Below are 26,091 nucleotides of genomic sequence, written 5' to 3'. Positions count from 1 at the left end.
AGATTCTGCTTGACCCTGTGCATGTCACAATTGTTCAGCCTTTCTTGCTCATCTAAAAATGGGATAAGTAGCAGCTTTCCTACTGGAATTATGTGAGGAATAGTAAAAATACTTTAAGCATAGGAAGTTGCCTTACACTTAGTCAGAACAGGGTCCATCTAGCTCAGTATTACCTTAATTATAGAGTACATTGATGGGCAGTGGCTTTTCAAGGTTTTAGACAGCAGTCTTTTTCCAGTCCTTTTTCCAGTCCAGTCTGGAGATGCCAGGGATTGAAGCTGGAACATTTTGCACGTATGCTACAAGTTCTATGTATGAAAAAATGGCAATAGTGAAGCCAGACTTAGGTGACAAAGTTTAAAATGATAGTATATAATGGCTGACAAAAACTAAGGTACAGTGTACTTTGGCAGTCTTTTTAAAGTGATCTTATGTGGCTGTTACTTTGTGGTTACTTACAAACTATTCTATGGATCTATATGTTCAGAACTGTGCAAAAATGTTTCTTTTTTCAAATCCTTTCTTTACCTGGGAATGAGATAACAAACACTGAAGAACATGGGCATCTCCAGGCTTGGAAAAAGAAATCATGGATGAGGAGGAAAGTCTTTCTTTTCTTCTCTTTTCTTTTTTAGTTACCTCTTAGAACATTTTACAGTCTTTAAACCATACAAAATCTTCAGTGGAATACAGCTAACACCAGTGATATCTCACACTAATACTTCAGAAGCTTATCCAGGCACTCTAGTTAAATAAGCTTCCTCGAAAGGCTTTTCCACTACTATTCCCCATGGAAGCTGTCTTTGTTTTCCATTTGCCTCTATCCTTGTTCCTTCCATGGCCCTTTTACCAAAAAATAGACCCTCAAAACACAAGGATATGAGAATGGATTATATAAATTTTATTTGTTTTTAAGACTGGAATAGGGATGGGGTCTGTACAGCTATTTTAAATGTGTTCTTTTTCAGTTTGTGAAGGACATAGATAATGAGAAGAGGATGAGACTACTACAATTTGTTACTGGAACATGCCGATTACCAGTTGGAGGATTTTCTGACCTCATGGGTATGCAAAATTATTCCTAAGTGTGCGAGAACCAGGGTGACACTGTGTGTAAGAATGTTGGCTTGAGTTCCCAGTTCAGAATTTTGGGGAAAGGTGTTCCTTGAAGTATGGTGGTCCCGAGGCATATAGGGTCAAAACCAGCACTTCCAATTAGGCTTGGGAGCAAATTGACTTTCTACTCAGGCCAGAATTGGTGGCCTGAGTGGCCAAAGCATATATCTGGCTGCCAAATTCTGCCCTACTTATGGTTTCCAAATTGTCTTCAAAAGCAGCCCAATGTATAAAGACTCGCGGAATGGATTAATTTCGTCTTGCGAGGCACCACTGTAGAGGCTTAATAATAATAATAAATAATTTTATTTATACCCCGCCCTCCCCAGCCAAGACCGGGCTCAGGGCGGCTAACAACCAATAATAAAAACAAGTTGATTAAAATACAATTTAAAAAACAAGATTAAAATACGTTAAAACATTAGGATGCAGCCTCTTCACAGGAGGAGAAAGGAAAAAGAAAGAAGGGGAGGGAATCAAACTGATTCTAAGCCAAAGGCCAGGTGGAACAACTCTGTCTTACAGGCCCTGCGGAAAGAAATCAGATCCTGCAGGGCCCTGGTCTCATGAGACAGAGCGTTCCACCAGGCCGGAGCCAGTGTTGAGAAGGCCCTGGCTCTGGTTGAAGTTAATCTAACTTCCTTAGGGCCCGGGACCTCTAGGGTGTTGCTATTTATGGACCTTAAGGTCCTCCGTGGGGCATAAAGCACTTTATGACTCCCTGGTCATATCTGACCCATGTAAGAGCTTTGCATGACAATATTTCACCATGCTGTAGTGGCAATGCCACTTACTGGGAAGATTTTGCTGACAGGAATTTGATAGTATGACCAGTGTCTTCTATTGCCATAAAATACATCTGAGTTCTTAAAACTTTGAGAACTCGTCTTAGGGTTACTTCTTATCAAATGCAAATGTCCTGGCCTAAACTGATTTTATTTTCAATGTGTATTTAGTTATGAAAAAAATATTTGCAATTTTTATTTTCCCATATCCTGTATTATTATTATTTTATTTTAGGGAGTAATGGACCCCAGAAGTTTTGTATTGAGAAAGTTGGCAAAGAAAACTGGTTACCTAGAAGCCATACCTGGTGAGTAAAATATATTAGATGAGAATTGTGATTCTGATACTTCTTTCTACAGTTGATGATCCTATTTGGCATTTAAATAACAGATTTACCACCAAATCACGTTTTTTAGTTATACACGTAAGATGTATAAAATTACATCTCAATACATGGCACACATATGAATGTGACATTCAAAATTGTCAGTATGCATCATAAAGATATAATCAACTGGAGCTTCTTTATTAACTGTACACTTGATAGCAAACTCATGTTTGACTCCACAAAATGTGTGTGGTAGCCCAGAGAACCAAAGTTTCTGGTTTAAAAATGAGCACTTAAAATAAGTCTGCTGTATCTTTACTTTTGCTTAACTATGTTGGTTTCATCTGGAATGACAGGTGTACTGTATTTTTTTTAGATCAAATTCACAAGAAATGTTGAGTAATTTGGTTTGTGTAATTGGTTGCTTAAATCCGTTTTGACAAGGAATCATTAGGGTCATGTAGCCTCAACACTAGACACACAAAATCATGTGTTGCCTTTAGCAAATGGTGTGCCTTCATACAAAACATAATTTGGTATTTAAGATGTTCTTCGCTGCGTCTTAATTTACCATATTGTCAGAAGCCAAAATAAACATTTCAAGCATGTTGAGAGCATTGCTATACCATTCTACATGACAGTCCTTGATGAGGCTCTCCTTCACTCTATTTTGGATATATTCTTGACTGCCCAGGAATGAAAAGTTGTGAAAACGTGTTTGTTTCTTTTTTTTAAAAAAAAAACAACCACCAGTATTGAAAAACAGATTCATTCACAGACCCATTAAAATCAGTATTCCCTAAGGTCTTGGGAAATAAACATAGACTTACTCTGAAGTTGAACCCTTCACTTCAGCTGATATAAGTGGGGGAGGAGACATTGCTCACTTCCCTTTGCAGTGGGAAATGACACTGCCAGCTGCAGGGGGGAGGAGAAATTGGAAGAGGCACCCATCTTCTGCCAGTAGGATTCCTTGATTAAAGGTCTTGTATGTGCAGAAGGAGCCCTTCTGTTCATTGAGGGCAGAGTCTGGATTCAACCCTGTGGACAGTATGTTCCTAATAGAATGAAGCAGATTAGCACACAAGATAGAAACCTGGAAGTCACAGTATTGTACCTAGGTTGCTGCTGTGAACCAAAGTTGAGGAACAATGTCAGATAAATATGCCTCTCACGTTTTAAACTGTCAGTGGTGTAAATAGTTTGTTCCTGTGTTTGTGGGTTAATTATTCAAATGAAAGTGAGGTTTGCTGCTTATTTTCAGTTTCAACCGCTTGGACTTGCCGCCATACAAGAGTTATGAACAACTGAAGGAAAAGCTGTTGTTTGCAATAGAAGAAACAGAAGGATTCGGGCAAGAATAACAATTGGGGAGAATTTGCACCTGAAGAACATTAAGTCATATGTGGTGTGAGTTCTTCACTGCCTCTGCTAGTTGCACTTCTTACTGTAAACAGGACTTGACCTTGATTTATTTAAACAATTGCTAGTGTGTAAGTAAATGGATGTTATCCTGCCATTTTATTCCCACTAATTATTGATTTCTCCTGAGTCCCTTTGCGAAATCCAAGAATGATACAACTATAAATGAAATCTTCCCTAACCAGAGGCTTCCTGTACTTCTGGGGTTCTGTCCTGGGTCATGTTCATTAACTGGAATGTGTTCTTGACTTTTTTTAAAAAAGTTACTCTGTTATAGTAGCATCTTTTTGCTGCTGCACCACCCATCCTATTGCTAACAGTGCTTCCTTGCAATCAGTCTCTGGAGGTGCTGTAAACAGATCCATTGCTTATGTTAACTGTTTCTTACCCAAGTGAGATCTAACTGTGTTTTCCTTCCAAACTTTATTCCCGCATCACCTCAGTTCAAGCTGCAGAGTAGGACCTGAAAAGCTAATGCACACTTACAGAGCATAGCACTTTTATTTATTTAACCATGATGATCACATTCCTCAGGTTTATCCCTACATTTGAATGTGCTTCTTCAAATTCATAGGAATTTTAACTTATTCTTGACTAATTCTCAACTTTAGTAGCGAATTTAAAAGAGAATACAAAGTCTCTTTAAAAGGCAGCAGCTGGAATTCATTTCCAGTCCTGTTTGTAGGCGAATGCCTGAAATGAACAACTCTTGTTTTCCTCTGAATGAGGGAATATCACTTCCAAGTAGTGGCTGAATCATTGCCATGAAACCGCCACTTTAATTTCTCTGGGGCTGCAATCCTGTGCACATTTGCTTAGAAGTGAACCTCACTGAGCACAGTGAAACTTACTTCTGAGTCAACATGCATTGAATTGTATTGTAGGAAATGGATGTGCAATAGTGGAATTCTTGAAAGAATCCAAATTTTACATTGGAAAACCCACCCAGTAACCCTTTAGGAGGGTGGAGACTGTGCAGCTTCTAGGCTAGCACTCTGAGCAGCTTCATACAGGCAGCTTGTGCTGCCCTTGATTTTAAATCTGATTTGCGCTTCAGTTATTTATATTATCACAATTTCAAAACTTCCATCATAGCTTACAACAGTACTTAAACTACACTCCCAGTTTTGGAACGAAAGCACTTTGTTCTTTACCCCAGCTTGGCTGCCTTGTATCCTTTCCTCCAGGTTGTTATAATTCCATGGTGTGCATGCAGCTGTGAAATGGGAGAAGTGATGATATTTGAACCGGCAGTAGTGCATGTTGATAACTATATACTTGCATTGTTCTGCTGTGCGCAGGCAGCAAAGTTTGAAAGCTTGCCGTGACAGTTGAAGATCAAACATTTTTGTCTTGGTAACAAATATCATCTTCCCCATCCAGACTTGGAGGGGTGGGGGCAACGAGGGGGGAGACTTAATTCAGGGCTATTGAAAGCTAGTGGGCTCAACCATTTTTACAACTGTCCGACTTTAGGACTCTTCTGTGAAGTAATATAAGCAGCCCATTTCCCCTCGGCTGGAGCTTACAAGAAGAGGGTAATAGAACATGCTCTCCTTTTCCTCCCTTTCAGTGTGTCTTCTAATATATATATGTAGAAGTTTTCCCCTTACACAAATGGCCTACTGCTTCTGTGGGTAGAGGACGCATGTGTGAATGCTGGAGATATGTCTACCTATGCCACCTATCAGAACACCTGATGGGTGTATTAGAAATATAGCTTACGGAAGAGAAAAAGCCTTAGAAATATTTTGTTTATTGATTTTAATACATCTTAGTTAACTAACATTTACAATACATAAATGAAATGAAGTAACCAAGAGTAAGCTATGGAAAATAGTCTGTTCTCCATAATGGCTCATGATTTGTTTAGGGACCTAGGAATATTGTTAATGTATAAATATCATTCAAAAGGCTTTCTGCCCTCTATTTTTAAAATAAAGAGTAGTTCTAATTGAAATAGCTGAAGCCCTAGTTCTATAGGGCTTAAGGCTGTTTAATATTTTTATGGCTCAGATGTTTAGTTCAGGAAAAAGTAAAAGCTTGTATATATTTTTGCAGTCTGGGGGTCTAGCTTCTTCAATTTATTTTAATTTAAATGGCATGTTTATTTGTCTTTACTGCTGTATTACATGGGTAATGGGGGCTGGATATCCCAAGCACAAGAAAGTATTTTGAACACTCAAAACTGAGGATATTTAAGAAATGGAATTTTGACCATGAAGTATTGTTAAAAGAGATTTGTTGTTAAGCATTATGCTTGCAATATTTCTAAAATCAGAATGAAAACTTACTTTTAAAGTCCCTTTGCATTGTAAATTCTAAATTCTGTTATTTTTATGCCATGTAATGTTGCAATAATAAAAAATAATTTGAGCAGTCGGTGCACTCTTCTCATTGTGGGAACCTGGGAGTCTTGTGGAAGCACAGTTTGATTTGATGGGCTACGGACTGAAATGAATTGGATTGCAACAAGTCCTTTCTGCAAATATTAAGACTTGTCTGCTTCAAACAGCTTCGACAGCATGTGGACAGCAATAACAACCACATTCTGCTGCATGCGTGTGATAACATCACAATCTGACTGGAAACATCAATTATTTGAATTTTTGCCTTATGAAAGTACGTACTTCAACCTACAGATCTTAATTTTTTCTAAGCCTTATCTTTCTGAAAAGCTCAGGATAGGTTGTATGGAATTTACATTTCCAGTTTTTAGTGTGTAAGGTTTCATGATCAGCCATTTTCATTGTGTAGAGCTCTTGATTCATATTCATAATAAATACACACTACAGCGGGGTTTTAATTGAAGCTCCATTCAGTGCATTGGTATCTCCAGCTCCTTTTGTGATGGTCTGTCACGTCATCCCCCCTTTGCCCCCCTGGAATCATTGTTATGTATATGTGCCCTAGCTAACTAGTTTATGAACTGGGATCAGAGGCACTGGATTGTAAAATACTGTACTGGAATCCCATTGTTAAATTTTCCTTGAACTGTAATTTCAAATACTCAGGTAACTGTAAAAGTCTCTCACCAAGTCAAACTTTTATAAAAGTACTGAAAAGCTGGTGATGGTTGTCATTCCTTGTATGGTGTGAAATGTTTCTCTTAAAAACCTTAAACAATGCAACAACAGTCACTAAGCAACATACATTCACTCTAATTGTCACTTAAATGGAATTGTGTATGTTATACGAAATGTTGGGTTTGTTTTTATTTATGTTTTTACTAAAGGGGTGAATTCCACATCACATATGCTTCCTCTAGGTTAAAGTTTCCCTTTTATTTCACACTGACATGTATGTGCTTCATGGACTTTGAACACACACCTTGTAGCTGTCTGCACAATTGTAATTCTCTCCTATCCTGTTGACTCCTTAGTGAACTAGTCTTAGCCTAGGTTGCCATTGTGAGGTGGAGATATTGTAATGTCACTGTCAGTAACAAACCAGTACCAGGAAATATTGTTGCACATCAATCATAGGCTTCCTGTTTTGATTAAAGCTTTTGCGTATGCTATGCTCTCACTGTCGTTGATCACAAATGCGTCAAAGTGTTGCATCCAATTATAACTGAGGAAACCCATTTACATTGATGGACTTCCCATATCCAAAACTTCTACATTACTGCAAGCCCTAGTCCGCAGGTAACTGCATTTTAGTGACATTTGTTTGGAATTTTTCTGTTACTGGTATAGACATGTATTTCCTGGCCACATCACTAGATGGCAGAACAGCACTTGAATACAGTAGTGCCAAAAAGCCAGCAATTGTGTGCCCTCTGCTAAATAAGGGGTGACTATCCTGGGGCCTTTTAGATTTTGTTGGGCTCAAACTCCCAACAGCCCCATTCAGCACTGCCAGGGATGATGGCACCTGGAGCAAAGCCATTTCTAGAAGTCCACAGGTTAGCCATCCACGCACTAAAATAGCATGTTGTGCTATTAAAACTGAGAGGAGTTAATGATGAAGCAAGGCCTCATGCGAAACAACACATTTACAGAATGAGGCTAAGCATAGTTATTTATTAAACGTTATAGTCACTTGTTTTTTAAAAGACTTTCAAATTACCTACACGGGATTTTTTTTATTTAAGGTACCCCTGCCCGTACGGGCCAGTCTTGACAGACTCTAGGGTTGTGCGCTCATCTCACTCTAGAGGCCAGCAGCCAGCGCTGTCCAGAAGTCAGATATGTCAACCCTGTGATTTGTTTAGTTTTATATTTGATCTCCCCACCCCAGCTAGAAGCCTGGTGTCCAGGCCAGCTATTGCAAACCAGTGGGGTGGGAACCTGTAATCCATGATCCAGTGGCTGCCCACTTCCTTGCAGGGAGAGCAGCAGCAAACACAAATCAGGGAGAGATGGCAAAAGTTTACCTGCTCTGCTGCTGCTCTCCTGCTGCTGTTGCTGCTGGTGATACCAGTAAGCTTTGTGGGGATTTCTAGGTACAGAACAGGTACATGGGGGTGTTACCATTCCCTGCCACCCAACCTTGCCCTTAACTCTGTGGCCTGTAGCAAAGCAGGAATTTGAGAGAGAATGAGGGTGGGTGGTTTGCAGAACTTTTATCAGCCTTCTCTCAATTAAGAAAATCACTGGTACCATTGTCTTTCCTGGATCAATTTAAGGGGTTGGTACTGATCTTTCTCAAGCCCTAATCCAGGGTTGGGTAACCTGCACCCCTCCCTAAAGCCTTGTGTCCCTTCAATCCCAGCAGCCCAATGACAGCTGAAAAGTCACAGATCACTTAAACGATTTGGGGTCTCGTTTTCCCAAGGACTGCGTTTGTTAAAACTTGGATGGTTTTGAATACCGGAAGCAGCCCCCACCCCACCCTTTGGCAGTGGCATCAAGACTATCTCCCAGGCGAAATTTATCAAGCACCCTCTCCACCTCACCTGCTTTTAAGCGTGCTTTGAAAATGTCCCATAATGCTTGCTCTCTTTTAAGCCAATCTTATGTTCAAACACAAAATTACTTACTGCTTTTTTCTCTCTCTACATACTTCTACATCCCCCCCAGAAGGACCCAGATAGCAAACTCGTTCCCAATCCAATTCCTATTTTAGCCACCGCGAGAAGGAGAGCGAGTGTCCCCAAGCACCATCCCGTGGGCTTCAAACGAATAAGGATTTGAACCTGGGTCTCAGCTCTGAAATCACGCTCAGTTTTCTCCCCCTTGAGAGAACAGCTTATGCCACCGACGCCTCTGTCTGAGCTGCTGGGTCGTCCAGCATTACGCGTTTTCCTCCTTTATACGCGAAGTTGCAAACACCCATTCTGTATTTATGGAGAGCCTTCCATAGCAACGATTCATAGCCGCCACCCTCACTTTCCCCCCACCCCCACTGAATGTTTTCCTACAAGAGGGCGGTGTAGGAAATGACACCCGGTCCCTAAACTTAGGAACCCGCCTTCCCTCTCTAACGATTGGCTAAGGACGCGGCTGGCCCTGCGGGGTGAGACTGGGGCGCAGGCGCGCGCGCTCACTGTGACGGGGCTCGGGTGCCAGCTTGTGGGTACCACCCAGGGAAGGCATTGATCTCCCTCCCTCTCTGCAAGATGGTGAGTGAAGGGCGGTGGGCGGTCTGCTTCTGCCGAATTCTCCCCGTCGCAGAAAAGAGGAGACTTCCTGGGTGGGTTTCGGGTGACCAGTGGAGACTTCCTGGGCAGCTCTTTGGAAAAGTCCAGAGCAGACTCCGCTGCCGCCTTGTGATGTGCCACACCCGGCCAGCTCCTGCGCGCCCCGGGGTCCGGGATCGAAGGATGCGGCTGAGGGGCCCATTGCATTCACCAGCTCTTTTCTTTTGCTGTTCAGCTTCTCTCTGATCGCGTGCATTTCCATGGCCTTCGGGGTTTCGGGGCCTCTTGCATTGTTTACAGCATCATCCCCATCTCTGTGATGTGACCATCTTTCTGGTCCCATATAAGAACAGGCGCACAGCTCGTGATGCGCAACGCTCTCACCTGCATGCATTCCTGCTTGATACATTTTGTACTCCCAGGAGCTCTCCCCCCCCCCCCAACATCACAATGGGGCAGGTTCCGCTGACAAGAGTGGCTTTCTGTTGCATTGTATTTGCTGGCAAAGTGGGGTCTGCGTTTGTGGCTCCCAGTGTCCAAACCCACGACTTTTGCCCCTGCACAACATTTGGCCCTTCAGTGTACTTCGTATAGAATGCTGCAAAATGTGTAGATTCGGGACTGCTGCATGTATATATTATTTTATTAAAATCACTTTAGCTGTCCTTTCCGTCAAAAGGTCTCTCCAAGGCATGCTGTTGGCACCCAAAACTATTTGTAAGATGATGCATGTGGGTTGCTTCCTAAGTCCTGTGTACAGTACAACTAAACTTAAAAGACTCTATCTATGGCCCACTAGCAACAGCAGGTATGTTCTTCCTGTACTGTCAGAGGCAGTGTGCCTCTGAATGCCAGTTCCTGGGAATCACAAGTATGGAGAGTGGTGAGTGCTCAGGTTTATTTGCAGGCTTCCTGTTGAGACAAATCATTGACTACTGTGAGAATAGGATGCTGAACTAGATAGGTCATTGGTTCCTGATCCAGTAGAGCTCGTCATATATTCTTGAATTGATTGATTGATTGATTATATTTCTGTGCCACTTTTCATTCAGATGAATCCCAAAGCGGCTTACAAATGACAATAATGTGACAGAACATAACAGAGCATCATAAATACAGCATAAATCATATGCAGTGCATGGGTGTTCCATGGTGCATATATATTTGCATTCATCGTCCACCTTTTCTCCATCATGGAACCCGAGACTGTCAACATGTTCTTCCCAATCAGTCAGCCATCCAGGCAGCCACTGGTCAAACCTTTACAGTTCCAGCATGGTGGGGGCCTCATGTACCATGTTTACTTGAGTCTAATGCGCCAACAAATCTAATGCACACCTCAATGTTCAGAACTTTGAAACAAAAACAAAAAAAATGCTGGCAAATGTAAATATGCCATCAAATCTAATGCACACCTTAATTTCCGCAACATAATTTGGCCAAAAAAGGTGAGCATTAGATTCGAGTAAATATGGTATTTCAAGTGTGGGCACACCGTACATTTGAAGTATTAAATTGAACCTTGTGTTCCTCTATCACTTCCACTATAATAGCAAACTCATGAGCTGAATGCTGCTAGCATTGTAGGCAAAACTGACCAAGAAGAGCGGAAGCATCAGCCCTCAGGGAACCCTCTCCCCCTTCCCTGCCAGGTTTGCAAAAGTTTGAAGTGGTCATGACCCTCTTGGCTGCAGAGATGAAGTAGTCTCCCTAATAACAGGTCTGGCCTTGTCTAGGCAAAATTATCTGCAGGCAGAAACCTCTGGTGGGTACCTTTGACACAGTTTTGTCAAAATAACAAAAGTGTATTGTGGCACCTGAAAAACCTAACTAATTTATTATAGTATAAGTCCACATTATTAGATGCATTGCATTATCCTGAGTTGCAGGTGTGTGTGTGTGCGTCTGTGTGTATATATATGGTGTGTGTGTGTGTTTAACATGATTAATATAACTCTCTAAATAATTTAGACAAAACAATAAAGCATGCATATTTTAAAAAAAGCAAAATCAAACTTTAAAATCAAGAAGACCGAAAACATTAAAATTTGGGCAAATTCTGCATTTTTATGTGTAATAAAAATCCTTATCTGGCTAGACATGCCTAACAAAACAAAAAAGCACTTAAATATATATGTGGGGATGTGTGTGTGTATGACCAGGGCCTGGGAAACCAGAGTTCAGTTCCCCACTTAGTTACGAAGTTCAGTGGGTGACCTTGAGCCAGTCTGTTTCTGACCCTAACCTACCTCTTAGAATTGTCTACATGCCATTGCTGCTGAACCATGAAACCTTTTAAATGACACATCTTGGCTTGCCATAGCAGCATTTAAATATTTGCACTGTGCTTCCCAGGTTGCATTCTGCAAGATATTTTCCAGCATAAAGATGATTTCCATATAAGAAGTGATGTGTGAAGAGGCCTTTGTTGTAACATGAGGGGGGGAGACTTCTGTGCAAGATGCGGCAGGATTTCACCCCTATCATCGCACTGCCTTGTGTAACGTCTGAGCCTGATAAGCAAAGCCACTGAAACGGATAAGCGGAACCAGTTTCTGGCTTCCCAGGACTTATTGCCAGATGATGGGAGGAAAATTGTGGCCTTAAGAAAAGCTTAAGCAGACTTTGATGATATGGTGGTGCTGGAGAGAGCTGTGCTTCTGTGCTTGGAGCACGAGAAGTACCTCTCCGAATCCTCTTCCCCTCCAGTCTTTCCAGATGTCTGATTACACAGCATTATTGGAAAACAAATTGCATCTTTCAAGATACACTTGCATATTTTCTTTTTCTTCCAGGCTGAGGTAGAAGAAACCCTTAAGCGAATTCAGAGTCAAAAGGGGGTCCAAGGAATCATCATTGTTAATTCAGAAGGTATTGTGTAATTATGGTTGTTGTTGGCGAAAGCCACTCTTTTAGGCCCTGATGCTCTATTGCCATACTCAATTTATCCTGATTGTGCAATAAATTTAATAATAAATGTTCTTGTGTGGGAGGGGGTTATTAGTTTGTTTTTGTTTTATTAAGTATATGTGAACCGTCACATGCTGTGATGAATGGGGCCAGAGGGAAAAGTGGGTGGAGCAATGAATGTAGATTTTACCTTTGCACAGCATACTGGTTTCTTCAGCCTTCATCCAGGCAAGGAAGATGCCTTTTCAGAACTCAGGGATACATTCTCGCCAGGCAGAAATATTCCAGGTGTGGAATGGAGCCAGTGAGGGGTGTGGCTTGGAAAAGGGTTGTACAATCTGGGGAGAATTCCAGGAGCCAGACAGAGTTTTCCATGGGCTACATAACACAATTGCGTTAGAGAAACCCACTTGCATGTTAAAGATGTCTGCTGTGATGCTAAGGCTACTATCCTATGCATGTTTATATGGGAGTAAGACCCAGTGAAATCAAAAGGAATGGTATATATCTTTAAGAATGTGCTGTACTTTTGATGAATTTAGCAGTGCTTGTGGCCAATTAATTTTGCATCTTCCTCTACAAATTGGGATGGTGTAATACTGTTGAATGTCCGCCTGTGTGCCTGTTTCTAAAATGTTACTTGTGATCCACAAGACCCTATTAACAGTGGTGGAGAACTTCACCATAATTACCTGCCCTTTACTGTAAGATCCCAGAGCAGGTTACAACAATGAAAACACAACATTAAAAACAACTTACAATCTCGAAAAAATAAGGTGGGTCCTGAAAATATACATCTCAGGTGTCAAAAGGCCAGGGTAAATAGGTGTGTAGTCAGATTTCTGAAGCACAGTTCCCCCAACCCTTACTTCCATGAAAAACTCCAGAAGGATACTGTGATCAACAGTATTGAAAGTGGCCAAGAGATGGAGGAGACTGCCCTCTTGTTTCTCTCACCAAACATCAGCAACTGGGGCAACCAAGGCAGTTTCAGTGCCATGACCAGGCCTGAAGCCTGACTGGAATGGTTCCAAGTAATCAGCTTCCTCCAAGCATTCCTGAAGCTGGACCACTGCCACCTTCTCGAGAACTTTGTCCCAAAAGGGGATATCTGCCACTGGGTGATAGTTGTTTAACACTTCTTGGCCATGGGGAGGACTTCTTAAGGAGGTGACACACACCACCACCACCACCACCTCCTTCAAGGCAGATGGTACTTGCCCTTTCTCCAGTGAAGCATCAATCGCTTCCTGTATCCACCAAATCAACTCCCTGTGGCTAGCTCTAAGAAACCGGTATGGGCAAGCATCAAGCAGGCAGGTGATCAGCTGCACTTCTTCAAGCACCTTGACCACATCCTCAGACTGCAATAATCTAAACTGATTCAGTATAGAAGGAAGATGCAGTGTTCTAGGCACTTCCATTGGACTTGGGAGTAACTGTGGCATCCAATTTTGTTTGAATACAAGTGATTCCCCCCCCCCCCCTAAAGTGAATTGCAAAGGAGGGTGTCAGAGCAATATTGTATTGGCCAGATGACAAAAGCCCATTCGCCACTCAGAAAAGCTTTGCCATATGGCTACTTGTGGGTGCAGTGGTGGCAAAGAAGTAAGCTTTCTTCACTTGGTAGGCACAAGCGGAAGTCCTAGTACAGGCCTTCTGCAGACAGGGCTGGTTAGGCCCTTAAGTTTCTAATATCAAACCGTGTCTTAGCCTAACGTAACCACAGAATCATTTTGCACCCTGCAGGCATTCCCATCAAAAGCACCATGGATAACCCCACCACAGTGCAGTATGCAGGCTTAATGCACAACTTAATAATGAAGGCAAGGGGGACCGTGCGAGATATTGATCCCCAGAATGACCTCACGTTCTTGCGGATTCGCTCCAAGAAAAATGAAATCATGGTTGCACCAGGTAAAATAAACAGGGAAAGCTCTTCTTGGTACATTCGGATGCCAAAGTGGAATTTCATTATCTCTAAATCTAAACTTTTATATGGGATACACTCTTTATCTTGTACACCTGTATAGGAAATACAGAAAAGTGTGGGTTCTAAATAGTGGTGAAAGAGTTTTAGATGGGTTTCCTATCCAGATTCAAGTAACATTGAAGAACTTTATCACTGATGGGGGTTTTACATATCCTTCACAATCTTGCAACTTGGTCCTATTTATATTTTACTTCAAAGTCTTCTGAACAGCTCTTGAACTTCTTCTACTTCTTGTGCTTTGTATATAAGATAGTCTAGGTACTACTGGCCAGTTGTGAAAGGCATGCTCTAGAAATGAGACTTCCACTCTTACAGTGTTCTATCTGTAACTGAGCCTAGAATGCATGTGATTACTGTATTTTTTGCTCTATAAGACTCACTTTTTCCCTCCTAAAAAGTAAGGGGAAATGTGTGTGCATCTTATGGAGCGAATGCAGGCTGCACAGCTATCCCAGAAGCCAGAACAGCAAGAGGGACTGCTGCTTTCATTGTGCAGCGATCCCTCTTGCTGTTCTGGCTTCTGAGATTCAGAATATTTTTTTTCCTTGTTTTCCTCTTCCAAAAACTAGGTGCGTCTTGTGGTCTGGTGCATCTTATAGAGCGAAAAATACGGTAAATTAGCACTAACAATAAAATACTTTTTTAAAAAAATAAATCCTCTATTATTTCCTTGCAGATAAGGACTATTTCCTGATTGTCGTTCAGAATCCAACGGAGTGAAATTTTCTCAAAATGACCTTCAGTTCCTTATACTTAAATGTATTTTTATTTAACGTCCAAAAAAGCTGTTAGAAATTGTTTGTGCCACATTAATAATGTCTGAGATTCTGTTTTTAACTGTTAAATGTAGATTCAAGGAGTATCTTCATATAACTAAAATGTAACTAGATGAAGAAGAAAAGCAATGAAATCAGGCTAACTTAAGTGTCAAAGATTTTTTCCAGAAAATGTAATTGTACAGGACTGTTGTCTGAAACCTTTCTAATCATATATTAGTTTTTCTTTTGCATCCTTTTTATTTTGACACTTATTTAAATTCGGAAGTTGCTGTTTCTTCTGAAACTGATTAAAAGAATGGAAGAATTCTGGACTGTGATCTTTCATTTTTAAAGATTTTAGTAGCCTTGAGTTTTTAATACAGAAATTGGAAGTCTTGCGTATCTTGAAATCACCCACGCTGTCACGGTATTCCCGAGCATTTTGAGTGACTGAATTTGGAAAATTCTGTACGGTTCTGGTTGCCTCACCTCAGAAAAGATATTGGGAGAGTTGGAGAAGATTCAGAAAAGGGCAACCAAAATGATAAGTGGATGGAGCGACTCTCAGAAGGGTTGCAGCATTTGGGGCTTTTTAGTTTAGAGACCTCAGATATGCAGATGACACAACCTTGATGGCAGAAAGTGAGGAGGAATTAAAGAACTTTTTATTGAGGGTGAAAGAGGAGAGCACAAAATATGGTCTGAAGCTCAACATCAAAAAAACGAAGCTCATGGCCACTGGTCCCATCACCTCCTGGCAAATAGAAGGAGAAGAAATGGAGGCAGTGAGAGATTTTACTTTCTTGGGCTCCATGATCACTGCAGATGGTGACAGCAGCCACGAAATTAAGAGACGCCTGCTTCTTGGGAGGAAAGCAATGACAAACCTAGACAGCATCTTAAAAAGTAGAGACATCACCTTGCCAACAAAGGTCCGTATGGTAAAAGCTATGGTTTTCCCAGTAGTGATGTATGGAAGCGAGAGCTGGACCATAAAGAAGGCTGATCGCCGAAGAATTTATGCTTTTGAATTATGGTGCTGGAGGAGACCCTTGAGAGTCCCATGGACTGCAAGAAGATCAAATGTATCCATTCTTAAGGAAATCAGCCCTGAGTGCTCACTGGAAGGACAGATTGTGAAGCTGAGGCTCCAATACTTTGGCCACCTCATGAGAAGAGAAGACTCCCTGGAAAAGACCCTGATGTTGGGAAAGATGGAGGGCACAAGGAGAAGGGGACGACAGAGGACGAGATGGTTGGATAGTGTCTTCGAAGCTACAAACATGAGTCTGACCAAACTGCGGGAGGCAGTGGAAGACAGAAGTGCCTGGCGTGCTCTGGCCCATGGGGTCACGAAGAGTCGGACACGACTAAACGACTAAACAACAACAACAAAGTTTAGAGAAAAGGCAAGGAAGACATGATAGAAGTTTGTAAAATTACGCATGACCTGGAGAAAGCAGATAGAAAGAAAAGTTTCCTCCCTTTCTCATAATGCTAAATACGTAATACTATAACTTATGAAGCTTAATGTTGGAAGATTCAGGACAGATAAAAGAAATTACCTCTTTACACAGCACATAAACCACGGAACTCACTTCCACAGGAGGCACTGATGGCCACTGGGTGCAATGCATGTAAATTTTACAATTGCATAGTAGGCTGGTTTCTTCATGCACTCGTCTCTTTTCTATATCCCGGCATTATCAGAGTTCAAGGATGCATTTCAACCAGGTAAAACCACTCAAAGAGGGTGTGAAGCAGGTTGTGGCCTAGGGAGACTCCTGAGGTCCAAATAGATTTGGTGCTAGGGACTTAAGGTCCCAACCCCTGCTGCAGTAGAACTGGCCCTTATAATTAAAAAAGAGAGAGAGAAGCAGGAGACTAGTTGCATTTAGAGACGTGAAGAGGCCTATAGGTTTTGCAATGGGAGCTCAGTGCTGCTGGAAATTCCACAAGGAGCCATGCTGGATTTCTTAGCCATGAAGCTCATTGAGTGACCTTGGCCAAGTAGTCATGATCTCTCCGGACTGTCTAACCTACATCACAGAGTTGTAGGGAGGATAAAATGGTGGGATGAGGGTAGAACACCACCTTTGGGTAAAGGTAAAGGTACCCCTGACTATTAGGTCCAGTCGTAGACGACTCTGGAGTTGCGTGCTCATCTCGCTCTATAGGCCAAGGGGGCTGGCGTTTGTCCACGGACAGCTTCCGGGTCATGTGGCCAGCATGACTAAGCTGCTTCTGGCGAACCAGAGCAGCGCACGGAAACGCTGTTTACCTTCCCGCCAGAGTGGTACCTATTTATCTACTTGCACTTTGACGTGCTTTCAAACTGCTAGGTGGGCAGGAGCTGGGACTGAGCAACAGGAGCTCACCCCGTCGTGGGGATTTGAACCGCCAACCTTCCAATCGGCAAGTCCTAGGTTCTGTGGTTTAAACCATAGTGCCACCCTCGTCCCTCACCTTTATAAAAATATAAATAAGCATATGAGACCCTGCTCAACCTCAAAGCTCCTTCTGACCCAGAATTCCTGTTCACATAATTAGGTTATTCTCCTTGGACTATTCAGTAGGAAGAGGGCACTCTGTACATGTTCAGAGGCATTTTACTGGGTTCATGGCATCACTATGGCTATATCATCAAGAGAAGGGGAAAGGCTTTATGGATTGCTCTGAAGGCGATTTGAGGCTTTCTGCTTTGATTTATTCTTGTGGTTTATCAGAGCCTGTAAGGAAGGATTGGCGGGGAGGGGGAATCCGAGGTTAAGTCTTCGATGAACGGGCCTCTCCTTAGTTTAAAAGAGAGACCCGAGGCTCCCTCCGTAGCGAGGCCTGCGCCACCTAAAAACATGAACCCGAGGAAGGAGCACTCTGTGCATGCTCCTCGCCCTTCCCCGAGCCTGCATTGTTCCCTTCCCCGCGAAGCCCAGCCTCCTCGCCAGGGTGTCTGGAGCGGAAAGAGCGCCGAGGACTGCCGGCTCCGGCCGCGGTGCGTCCCTGGCAAGGAGGCCGCACTGCAGAAGGGGCGGGGCCGCGCACCTCCCCTTTAAGGAGGCTGCTGGTGAAGTCACCGCTGCTTTGCCAGCTCCGGGAAGCGCCGAGGATCGCCCAGCCGGCGGCAGCGACGACGAAGCAGCAGCAGCAGCGACAGTCGGCTGGTTCTTGCCGCCAGCGAGGCACCTGCTGCCCTTCGAGGACTTAAATAGGCGGCGTCCTCCGGCAGCCACAGGCGGCTGTGGGGAGCTCGGCCGCGTCCCTCTCCAGCCGCGGGGTCTTTGGAGCCCGGGCAAGATCCCGCTGTCCCTGCTGAGTCGCGGCGCTCTTGGCTCACACCCCTTCCATCCCCGGCCGAGATGCCTTCGGACCGGCCTTTCAAGCAGCGGCGGAGCTTCTGTAAGTTCCTACGTCGGTAAAACGCTCGGCTTCGCAGGCCCAGCAGGTTGGGGGGTTTTTTGGTGGGGAGAGAGGGAGCTTATCGACGCCGTCCCTCCTACCCTGGCGTTTTGGGGAGCACGCGAGGGGGGCGCGGAGGTTTGGAGGGCGCAAATGTTGGGGGGCCTCCGGCCGCCAAAGGAGCCCTTTTTGCTGCTCTGCATTAACGCTGCCGCGGAATTAAGCGGAGGAGCTTAATGTCCTTGTTTTCTTCGCTCTTGTTTTTTCCACCCAGGGTGCTTCCCTTTTCTCCGCCTCCAGGGTTCCTTATGCTGTTGGAGAGGGCGCAGCGGGCTCAGAGCTGGAGAGGGGGCCGTGCTCACACCCCCTTGGGGTTCCTCCTCCCCAAGTTTATTTAGATTTCGGCTCCCTCCAGCTCACCTGCGTCTCTCAATCTAGGGCAAGACTTTTAACTCGTACCTTTTTGGGTTGTGCGAATGAGAAGTGCCTAAAAACAAGGGCAGGTATCGCCTCCTCTCCAAAATGTGCCCTTCGGTCATCCAAACCTAAGGCATTTTCATTAATATTTCCCCCTTCCCCCGTTAAGGAAACTTTGGTGGGCTGTGCTGGGTGACTCAACACCCTTTACTGGGACAGACTGCTTTGCTTCTGGCATCTTCCCACTTTCCCCACCCGTTTTGTGGGGCTCTTTTTCATGGTTTGGGGTGGGTGAGTGAAAGAACTGAGGAGTCCTCCTAATGGCAGGGGCAGCTCCTCCTGCCCCCTCTAAAACCTGCCTTGTCGTCGTCCCCAACCCCACCTTTTAAAAGCAATTTGAAACTCGGTGCCCAAATTGCTGCAGGTTCCGCCCCTTGGGGGGAAAAAATCCCTCCTTGTCTTGGTGTATGTTCAACCCAGACCTGGAGATAAATGCGCTTTGGGCGACTCTGGGAGCTGTAGGCAGCCAGGTGACTCTCTTTGTTTTGCTTGATCGTTCAAGTTTCCTGCTGCGGAGCCAGGCAGGGCAAGGAGGCAGAAAGGAAGCCCGAGGTAATTAGCAGCTGCAGCAGCCCAGCCGAACCATAGCGGTGATGTAATGCCTACAAATAAGAAAACGGGGGGGGGGGAACGTTGATGTGGTCCAGCCTCTGCAATGATGGGGGCTTGGAACGCGGAGCTGGAAAGCCAAGTCCCTGTGCCAGAGAAACCCCCAGCCCTCGAAAGAGCCAAATGTGCGGTTGAAAGAGGAGCTCCGCTGGAAGAGAGCCATTTCACTCCCACTCGGGTGGAAATATTTGCTGCCTCCAATGGGATCCAAGGCATTCAGCGGGGTCCCGCCCCCGAGATTCGAAGCGTTTGTTATGCCCACAGTATTCCCACTTGTCATTCTTCTCTTTTGATTAATGGAGCAGAGAGTGTGGCTTTGGGTAATCTGCTGTGTCGGTAGATTTCTAGGGTCTCCAGATTGTTATCCCCTTTTGCTGAAAATATCTAAGAATACACACACAAACATAAAAAACCCACTGTAGAAGCTGAAAGGAGGGACAAAAGTCTATTACTCCCCCCTCCCATGGTTAGAAATTGGCAGCTGCCTTTGGTGAGCGATGGTTTGGAATAGGGACAATGTATATTTCGTTGGACTTCCATTTGAAACCAGCATCCTCTTCTGATCAAGGGCAGCTAAAGGGCTCCTGAGAAATATTAAGCTCTCCTGTTTTTCACACATCCACTGCCCTAAAAGTACTGTACTTCCAGAAAATGTAAAATACATTCCAGAATCTGTGTTCAAATAACTATCTTCTCACTTGTTAAATTGTCTTCAGACTGATAGTCATTAATCCTTAATTAAGGATTAGATTTAGATCTGTATGTTGTTGAAGTTTATGCTTCTCCAACAGTTGGACTTTGTTGTTAGTTGTTGTATTCTGCCACTGTCTTTCATAGAGGATAAATAAGTATAGCGCTGGACACTTATTCCTCTCTTGGGCATAATAGTTCATTAAAAAAATAAGGAAAGTTTCTAGTCCTTATCAATTGTGTAAGATAAAGCAATTCAGAAACATGGAAGGATGAGCAGGATCTGTAGTCATCAGGGGATGAGTGTGATGCACAGGATCTCATTTCTCCTCAAAATTCCCATCCCTAATCTCTGTGATTCATCTATTTTCATTCTGTTTCTCTGCTTCTTCCAGTACATTCCAATTTGGCCACTGGGTGGTAGGAAAACAAAATATTTTATGTAAAACAAGAACACATGCATAACTTACAAAACTAGTTCAGAGCACTGAAGTGAGTCCACAGGGAAGTTCTCTAGCACAACCTTATTGTGATTAATTGCAGTTGTGCAAGAGCACTGCTCTTCATCTATGGCAGCCTGGGCATTAAAATGACAGCTTGCTGAATGAAGATCAGTTAAATGCTTTTGGAGTTTTTCACCATAAGCAGGTCCTGCTGCTTCAGAATGATCCTTTTTAAGAATGTTTACCAGACAGGTTTGTGTTTCCTCCAAGAAAATGCCAGTGACTCATCAATAGTTTTCACCTATCATAAATATTGACCCCGTTCATTTTCCATTATTCATTTTTGACTCAAAGCAGCTGTCAAGGCCCTTGTGTCCCCTTAATGGCTATGTGAATAGATGCTTATCTGCAAGTGAATAGATGCTTATCAGATTATCAAGTATTTTCTAGTCATCCACCTCCTCCCTATTTTGGCATTCAGTTAGACTTATATGTATCTAGGATTGCTGTGTTAAGTTTGCTGAAATACTATTGCATTATTTTCTTTTATTTTAAAGGAGTACACCTTAGTTAAAAACACTTTTGTCATATAAACAAGATCTCTTATTTCAGATGCCAGCTTGGAGAGTGTTGTTAGCTAGAAAGAATGACTGTTTTCAAATGTAGTTTTATTCTTTTTAGAAGAAGCATTGTTATGTATCCATTCAACTCCTAAAATAGTGTGTTCCCTTAAACTGTTTTGTTTTATATATATAGAGAGAGAGAGAGCGCGCGAGCGAGCGAGCTGGGAAAGACTATTGATGGCAACAGTGGTTAATCATTATTCTCTTGGTGATCCAGAATGCCTTTTTAGTGCACACCCACAAAATAACATGGGAAGAGTCCAGCTGGATCAGAGCAAAGTTATATCTAGTCCAGAATCTTATTTTCTGCAGTGGCTAGCTTGAGGAAAACTGTCTTCCCCTTTGTCTCAAGCATCCAGAGAGAGATACAACCTTTTTTGTACATGGAGGTTTCAATTAGCTGTCATAATTAGCACCCACTGAGGATCCTCCATGAATTTACTGTATCTAATCCTTAAAAGACATTCAAAACGGCAGGGAATTCCATAAGTTAAATTTGCATTGTGTGAAGTACTTCTTTTTTTCTGTCCTGAATCTCTACCACTTTTCAGTGTTGTTGGGTGAATTCTAATGATGTGAAGGGGGATATCTGTAATAACAATAACAATAATTGTAATAAGAATAACAATAATTGTACAACACCCAATGCACTAGGTTGTCCTGGCCACTCTGGGCAGCTATCTATTTGTTTCAAGTTGTGCACAATCTTATAAACTACTGCTCTGACCTTTGGTCCATCTCTGGACCCAGCATGAAGTGCTGGTTTTATATTTCAAGCCCGTTAATGGCTTGCAACCAGGATATCTGAAATATCACACACATATATACCTGAACTTTGATCCTATTTGTAAGCCCTGCCCTGAGTCACTGTGCCCAGTGCAGTGAGGAAAGTGACTACAAGCAAGATGGCCTGCTCATTGGTGGCACCCCAATGCCCTTCTCAGAGAGACTCGCCTGGTGCCTTCTTTAAGGTTGTGCAGGCACTAGGTGAAGACCTCTTATTTTCAGAAGAACATAAGAAGAGCCCGCTGGATTAGGCCATTAGTCCAGCATCTTCTTCTCACAGTGGCCAACCAGAGGAATGTGGGTTGCCCAAACATAGAACCAGGGTGCAACATCTCTCTACCTACTTGTGATTCCCCAAAACTAGGCCATGTTTCCCAGACTTTTCAGGGGAGGGGTAGTGTCCTCTGGTTTTATTCCTATCTGGCTGGTAATGTTTAGACTGTGTGTTTAATGACCCTTGTACCATACTTGTCTTTAACTTTCATTTATGTTTGAGCCACCTAGAGAACAACATTATTGGTTAATCCTATTTAAAAACAGTTGATGACGACGACGATGATCAATAATAAAGCTCTATTGTGCACCTCACTTTTTATTTTCCCACCTCAGTACTTCACTATGTTAACCATTTTCCTAAATTTAGAAAAACTTCCCTGTCTGATTCCCTTGGGGGTAGTTCTGATCAGAAAGAACCAGGCAATTGACCTTGTACAAGCCTACTTTACCATTTTTTTCAGCTCCACATCCATTATGTGTGTGAGTTCTCTGTCACCCCTATTTTATTGGTGAAGAATTGAGGGTGAGAGGAATGACTTGACTAAGGGCATCCAGGGAGCTGATGACTGGGCTTGGATAGGTTTCCTAATCACCTCATGCAATGTAACCAGAAACTGAGTAAAGAAAAAGCACCCAGGAATGCAAGTACCTTAGTATTCTGTTATCTGAGTACTGTTTATCCAAAGACTGAAACAGATGTGATACTGCAGATCTGTGATCACATCCCCTGAATATCTTGTTTTTTGTTTAAAACAGCCGGGGTGGTGTTTCAGTTTTGTGCAGAGCAGCAACTCTGGTGGAGGCTGTAGAAATAACAAACCTGTCCTTGGCCATACTGTCCCTCCCCAAAGCTGCTATTTAACTTTGGGCTTTTTTGGAAGGTGGGGGGAAGCCACAGCATGGGTATCTGTACTTTCCCCTAGTGAGGCAAACAGGAATTTTGTATAGCTAAAGGCAAGCCCCCAGACGAACATTTGCAGTGGAGAATGGGGTGCTGGAATGAATATTACATTGGGCATGTCATTGTAAAGATGTGGCCTCTTTTTCTTTTTAAATTAATTGGGAAATCTGATCACAGATTCTTCTACATGGCACTCTTGCATTGCAGATCCTGTCCTGAGCAAAGGGTTGGACTGGATGACCTCTAGAGGTACCTTCTAACTCTTATGGTTATGTGATCTTCTGTGCCGCATCTGTTTTGGTCCGATAGATGTGTCTTGTGTAGGCTCCCTTCTTCTGTCATTGAAGCCTTGCTGAACTGGCATTCCTGAAGGTTTTGTATGCCCTTCTGGAAGCAAATGTTTTCTCCAAAATGTTCTCGTTTGTTGTGTGTGTATTATTTTGTACCAAATTCATATTCCACCCAACAGGCCACACCACAGATCAGCCTTCGATATCTTGTTTATCTCCAGATGTATTGGAGTGCAACTCCCATCTGCCCTAGCCATTACACGTTTGTTGGGCTGATGGGAGTTGTAGTCTGAAACATCTGGAAGGCGAAACAGGTTAGCAAAGGAAGCCATAGAGAATGTCTCTTGCTTGATGCTTGAAATCTACCGCATTCTGGGGTTATTATGTGGTATGTTGGTGAGAGCTGTGGAAAGTTTGAATTATTCTTGAAACCTTTGTCCAGTAATTTCTAAGAAAGCTCACGGAATGGTTTTCAAGTGTTGTCATGCTGCGACAACGCTGCCTTGTCAGTGAGCAACTCTTAAGTATCGTGCAAGCACATTTGAGGCCACACCCCTGCTTTGAACCTGTGCAGCAGCTTGGCCTGGGCTAAAATATTAATTTAGCAACAAACTGAAGAGTCCTTAAGCAAGTAGGGACTGCGGGGACACTACTTGTCCTGCGATGCAACCTTTTCCCCTGAACAGGTTCTTGTGTTTTTAACAGATTATAATGGGCAGGCAACACACTGTTCCTGTTGAGGAAAGCTTTATCCCATCGAATTTCTGCTTGCTGCAGCTCTTAAAGGTACAGGAGCCCTGTCAGGAAAAGGTGAAGGGTTTAACCCTGGACCAAAGTTGCAAAGGCACATAATTATAATGAAGAGAAATGAGAGAAATTACAAAGAGCACTTGACGCCTTAAAAGCCACTATGGAAATGACACCATCACGTGTTGCACTGCTGTGTTTTTCATAACACTGTAGCTGACTCTCCCACATGCTGGAGACTTGAATACCTCTTGAGCTGCTTGTTGTCCTCACAAACCGCTTACTCACCCGCCCTTTGCCCAACCGCCCACCCCAGTCGAGAAGGGAGTAACAAAAACAAAAATATCACGAGGCTTTTCTGACTACCAGGTATTTGACTGCTGCAATGTATATGCCATCACCTATCTAGAGCTGCTGACGTCTTGGCTGGCGAAGGGCAATGGCTGAAGTTTGCTTTCTCCCTCCCAACCGCCTGCTGTGAGCTTGGGGGGGGGGGGGAGAACAGCTGCTTTAGATGCCAGGGGGTGGGCCAAGTAGGAGGAGAGCAGCGAGCTTGGCTTCTTTCCAGATGCCCTCTTCTCTCCTTCCTTCCCACCCCCCTCTCCCAATCCCAGCCATCCCATTTGAAAGCAAACAGGATTAAAATAGCCTAGGAGGCACAGGGGGCTGGAATGGCGAGGTCAGGCAAGGCAGCTGCGACTGACAGTTACGTGTTCCTTTCAGCTTATTTTCCACATGCCCTTTTGGCTCTCTCAGCTGACTGGTTTGCTAAATACTTTCTGGGAAGAAAGGGTAGAGCGGGGATGTTGTCAGCCAGCCAGCCATCTGCATTGAGCCAAAGATGTTGTTGCTTCTATGGAGAAAGTAAAAAAAAAAAAAAAGTAGTCCTGTTTTCCTTCTCTACCTCCTCCAGGATGGGATTAAGAAGCACAGCAGAGAGTGTGTTAAGGAAAATGCCTCAGGGTCAAGTGCTCTTCTGGCTTCTCTGCCCTTTCAGGCTCTGCAAAGTTTACAGTCGTGGGCTGGGCCCGCAAAGGCAAACAGTCGTCACAAGAACATCTGTTTACAAAGTGTTTGAAGCTGCTGCCCTTTTCCTGTCCCATGGAGGAGTTCCTAGGGAGAATCTCCTGAAATATTACAAGACCTCCTTGTATCCTGTACACTGTTTTCGTAGGCCCCACCTGTACTATTTAAAGCAGCCATGGCTTCCCTCTAAGAATCCTGGGAAATGTAGTTTGTTAAGGGTGCTGAGAGTTGTTAGGAGACACCCAGTCCCCTCACCAAGCTAAAACTTCCAGAGTAGTTTAACAATGACTCTTTTTTACCCTGGGAATTATGGAAGTTGTAGCTCTGTGAGGGGCCAGAGTCTTTCCCTTTTGAAAAACTTCAGGTGCTCCTGTTTAGATGTATTTTTCCACTTTTTTTCCCTTTTCTTTTACAGCTGATTTTTGGATGTAGTTCTAGGTTTTCTTTGTTTTCATGCTTTGAAAAGCCTTGATCGTGTTTATTCGTCTTTGCCTTCTGGGATAAGAGTCTCCAAGGTTGTTGAGCGAGTTGTTCCCTTGTAGTGACAACCTGATGGGGAAAAGCTGAACCAAACTTGATGGAAACTTAAAAGGATGAGTAGTTACATGTAGATGAGGCAGAAGCAAGCAGTAAAACATGTCATCATCATCATCATCAGTTAATTTATTCATCTCCTTGTAAAATACTGTCTCAAGGCAAAAGTTAATTAAAAACAGTTAAAAATGCAAAAACAATACTAAAACTCTGGGTGCCTCACGTCCAAAATGAAAACAAATTGCTGTGTTCGCCCCACAACTATTTTAAGAAAGGCATCTGTTTTCAGTCCAAACACTTTTGTAGAGGGAAGTAGGAAGCCATTGTTTGGCCCCACTCCCCCAATTAAAATATCCACCTCTCATTGCACTATAATGAAAGGCTGCAAACCTGTAT

The 26,091-nt window shown here is 43.3% G+C and overlaps 3 protein-coding genes across 5 annotated transcripts in view; all 3 read left to right on the top strand.

Moving 5' to 3' along the window:
- The window catches only part of ITCH (itchy E3 ubiquitin protein ligase), a 50,147-nt gene extending 43,429 nt beyond the window's left edge, over positions 1–6,718 (top strand). For all 3 annotated transcript variants that reach the window (XM_083746192.1, XM_083746193.1, XM_083746194.1), the window contains 3 exons: positions 969–1,065; positions 2,137–2,209; positions 3,495–6,718. In XM_083746192.1, the coding sequence (XP_083602318.1) occupies positions 969–1,065; positions 2,137–2,209; positions 3,495–3,594 (270 nt within the window). In that variant the 3' untranslated portion in view covers positions 3,595–6,718. The remainder of the gene's footprint in view (positions 1–968; positions 1,066–2,136; positions 2,210–3,494) is intronic.
- A 2,361-nt stretch (positions 6,719–9,079) lies between these two features.
- On the top strand, positions 9,080–15,222 carry DYNLRB1 (dynein light chain roadblock-type 1). Its single transcript, XM_083746395.1, has 4 exons — positions 9,080–9,218; positions 12,032–12,107; positions 13,896–14,063; positions 14,816–15,222. The coding sequence occupies exons 1-4, from the start codon at positions 9,216–9,218 to the stop codon at positions 14,857–14,859; spliced, it is 291 nt and encodes a 96-aa protein (XP_083602521.1). The 5' UTR covers positions 9,080–9,215; the 3' UTR covers positions 14,860–15,222.
- Positions 15,223–17,953: 2,731 nt separating this feature from the next.
- MAP1LC3A (microtubule associated protein 1 light chain 3 alpha) overlaps positions 17,954–26,091 on the top strand; it is a 39,110-nt gene continuing 30,972 nt past the window's right edge. The window contains exon 1 of the mRNA XM_083746390.1: positions 17,954–18,293. Coding sequence (XP_083602516.1) covers positions 18,254–18,293 — 40 coding nt within the window. The 5' untranslated portion in view covers positions 17,954–18,253. The remainder of the gene's footprint in view (positions 18,294–26,091) is intronic.

Source organism: Podarcis gaigeae (assembly GCF_964106915.1).
Source record: "Podarcis gaigeae genome assembly, chromosome: 6".
NCBI classification, from domain to species: Eukaryota; Metazoa; Chordata; class Lepidosauria; order Squamata; family Lacertidae; genus Podarcis; species Podarcis gaigeae.
The sequence above is the reverse complement of the archived record's forward strand: the minus strand, read 5'-3'. Positions and strand labels throughout refer to the sequence as shown.

Coding starts and splice junctions, on each gene's coding strand:
- DYNLRB1 (XM_083746395.1), top strand. Junction 12,108..13,895: donor CATCATTGTTAATTCAGAAG/GTATTGTGTAAT, acceptor TGCACCCTGCAG/GCATTCCCATCAAAAGCACC. Junction 14,064..14,815: donor TGAAATCATGGTTGCACCAG/GTAAAATAAACA, acceptor ATTTCCTTGCAG/ATAAGGACTATTTCCTGATT.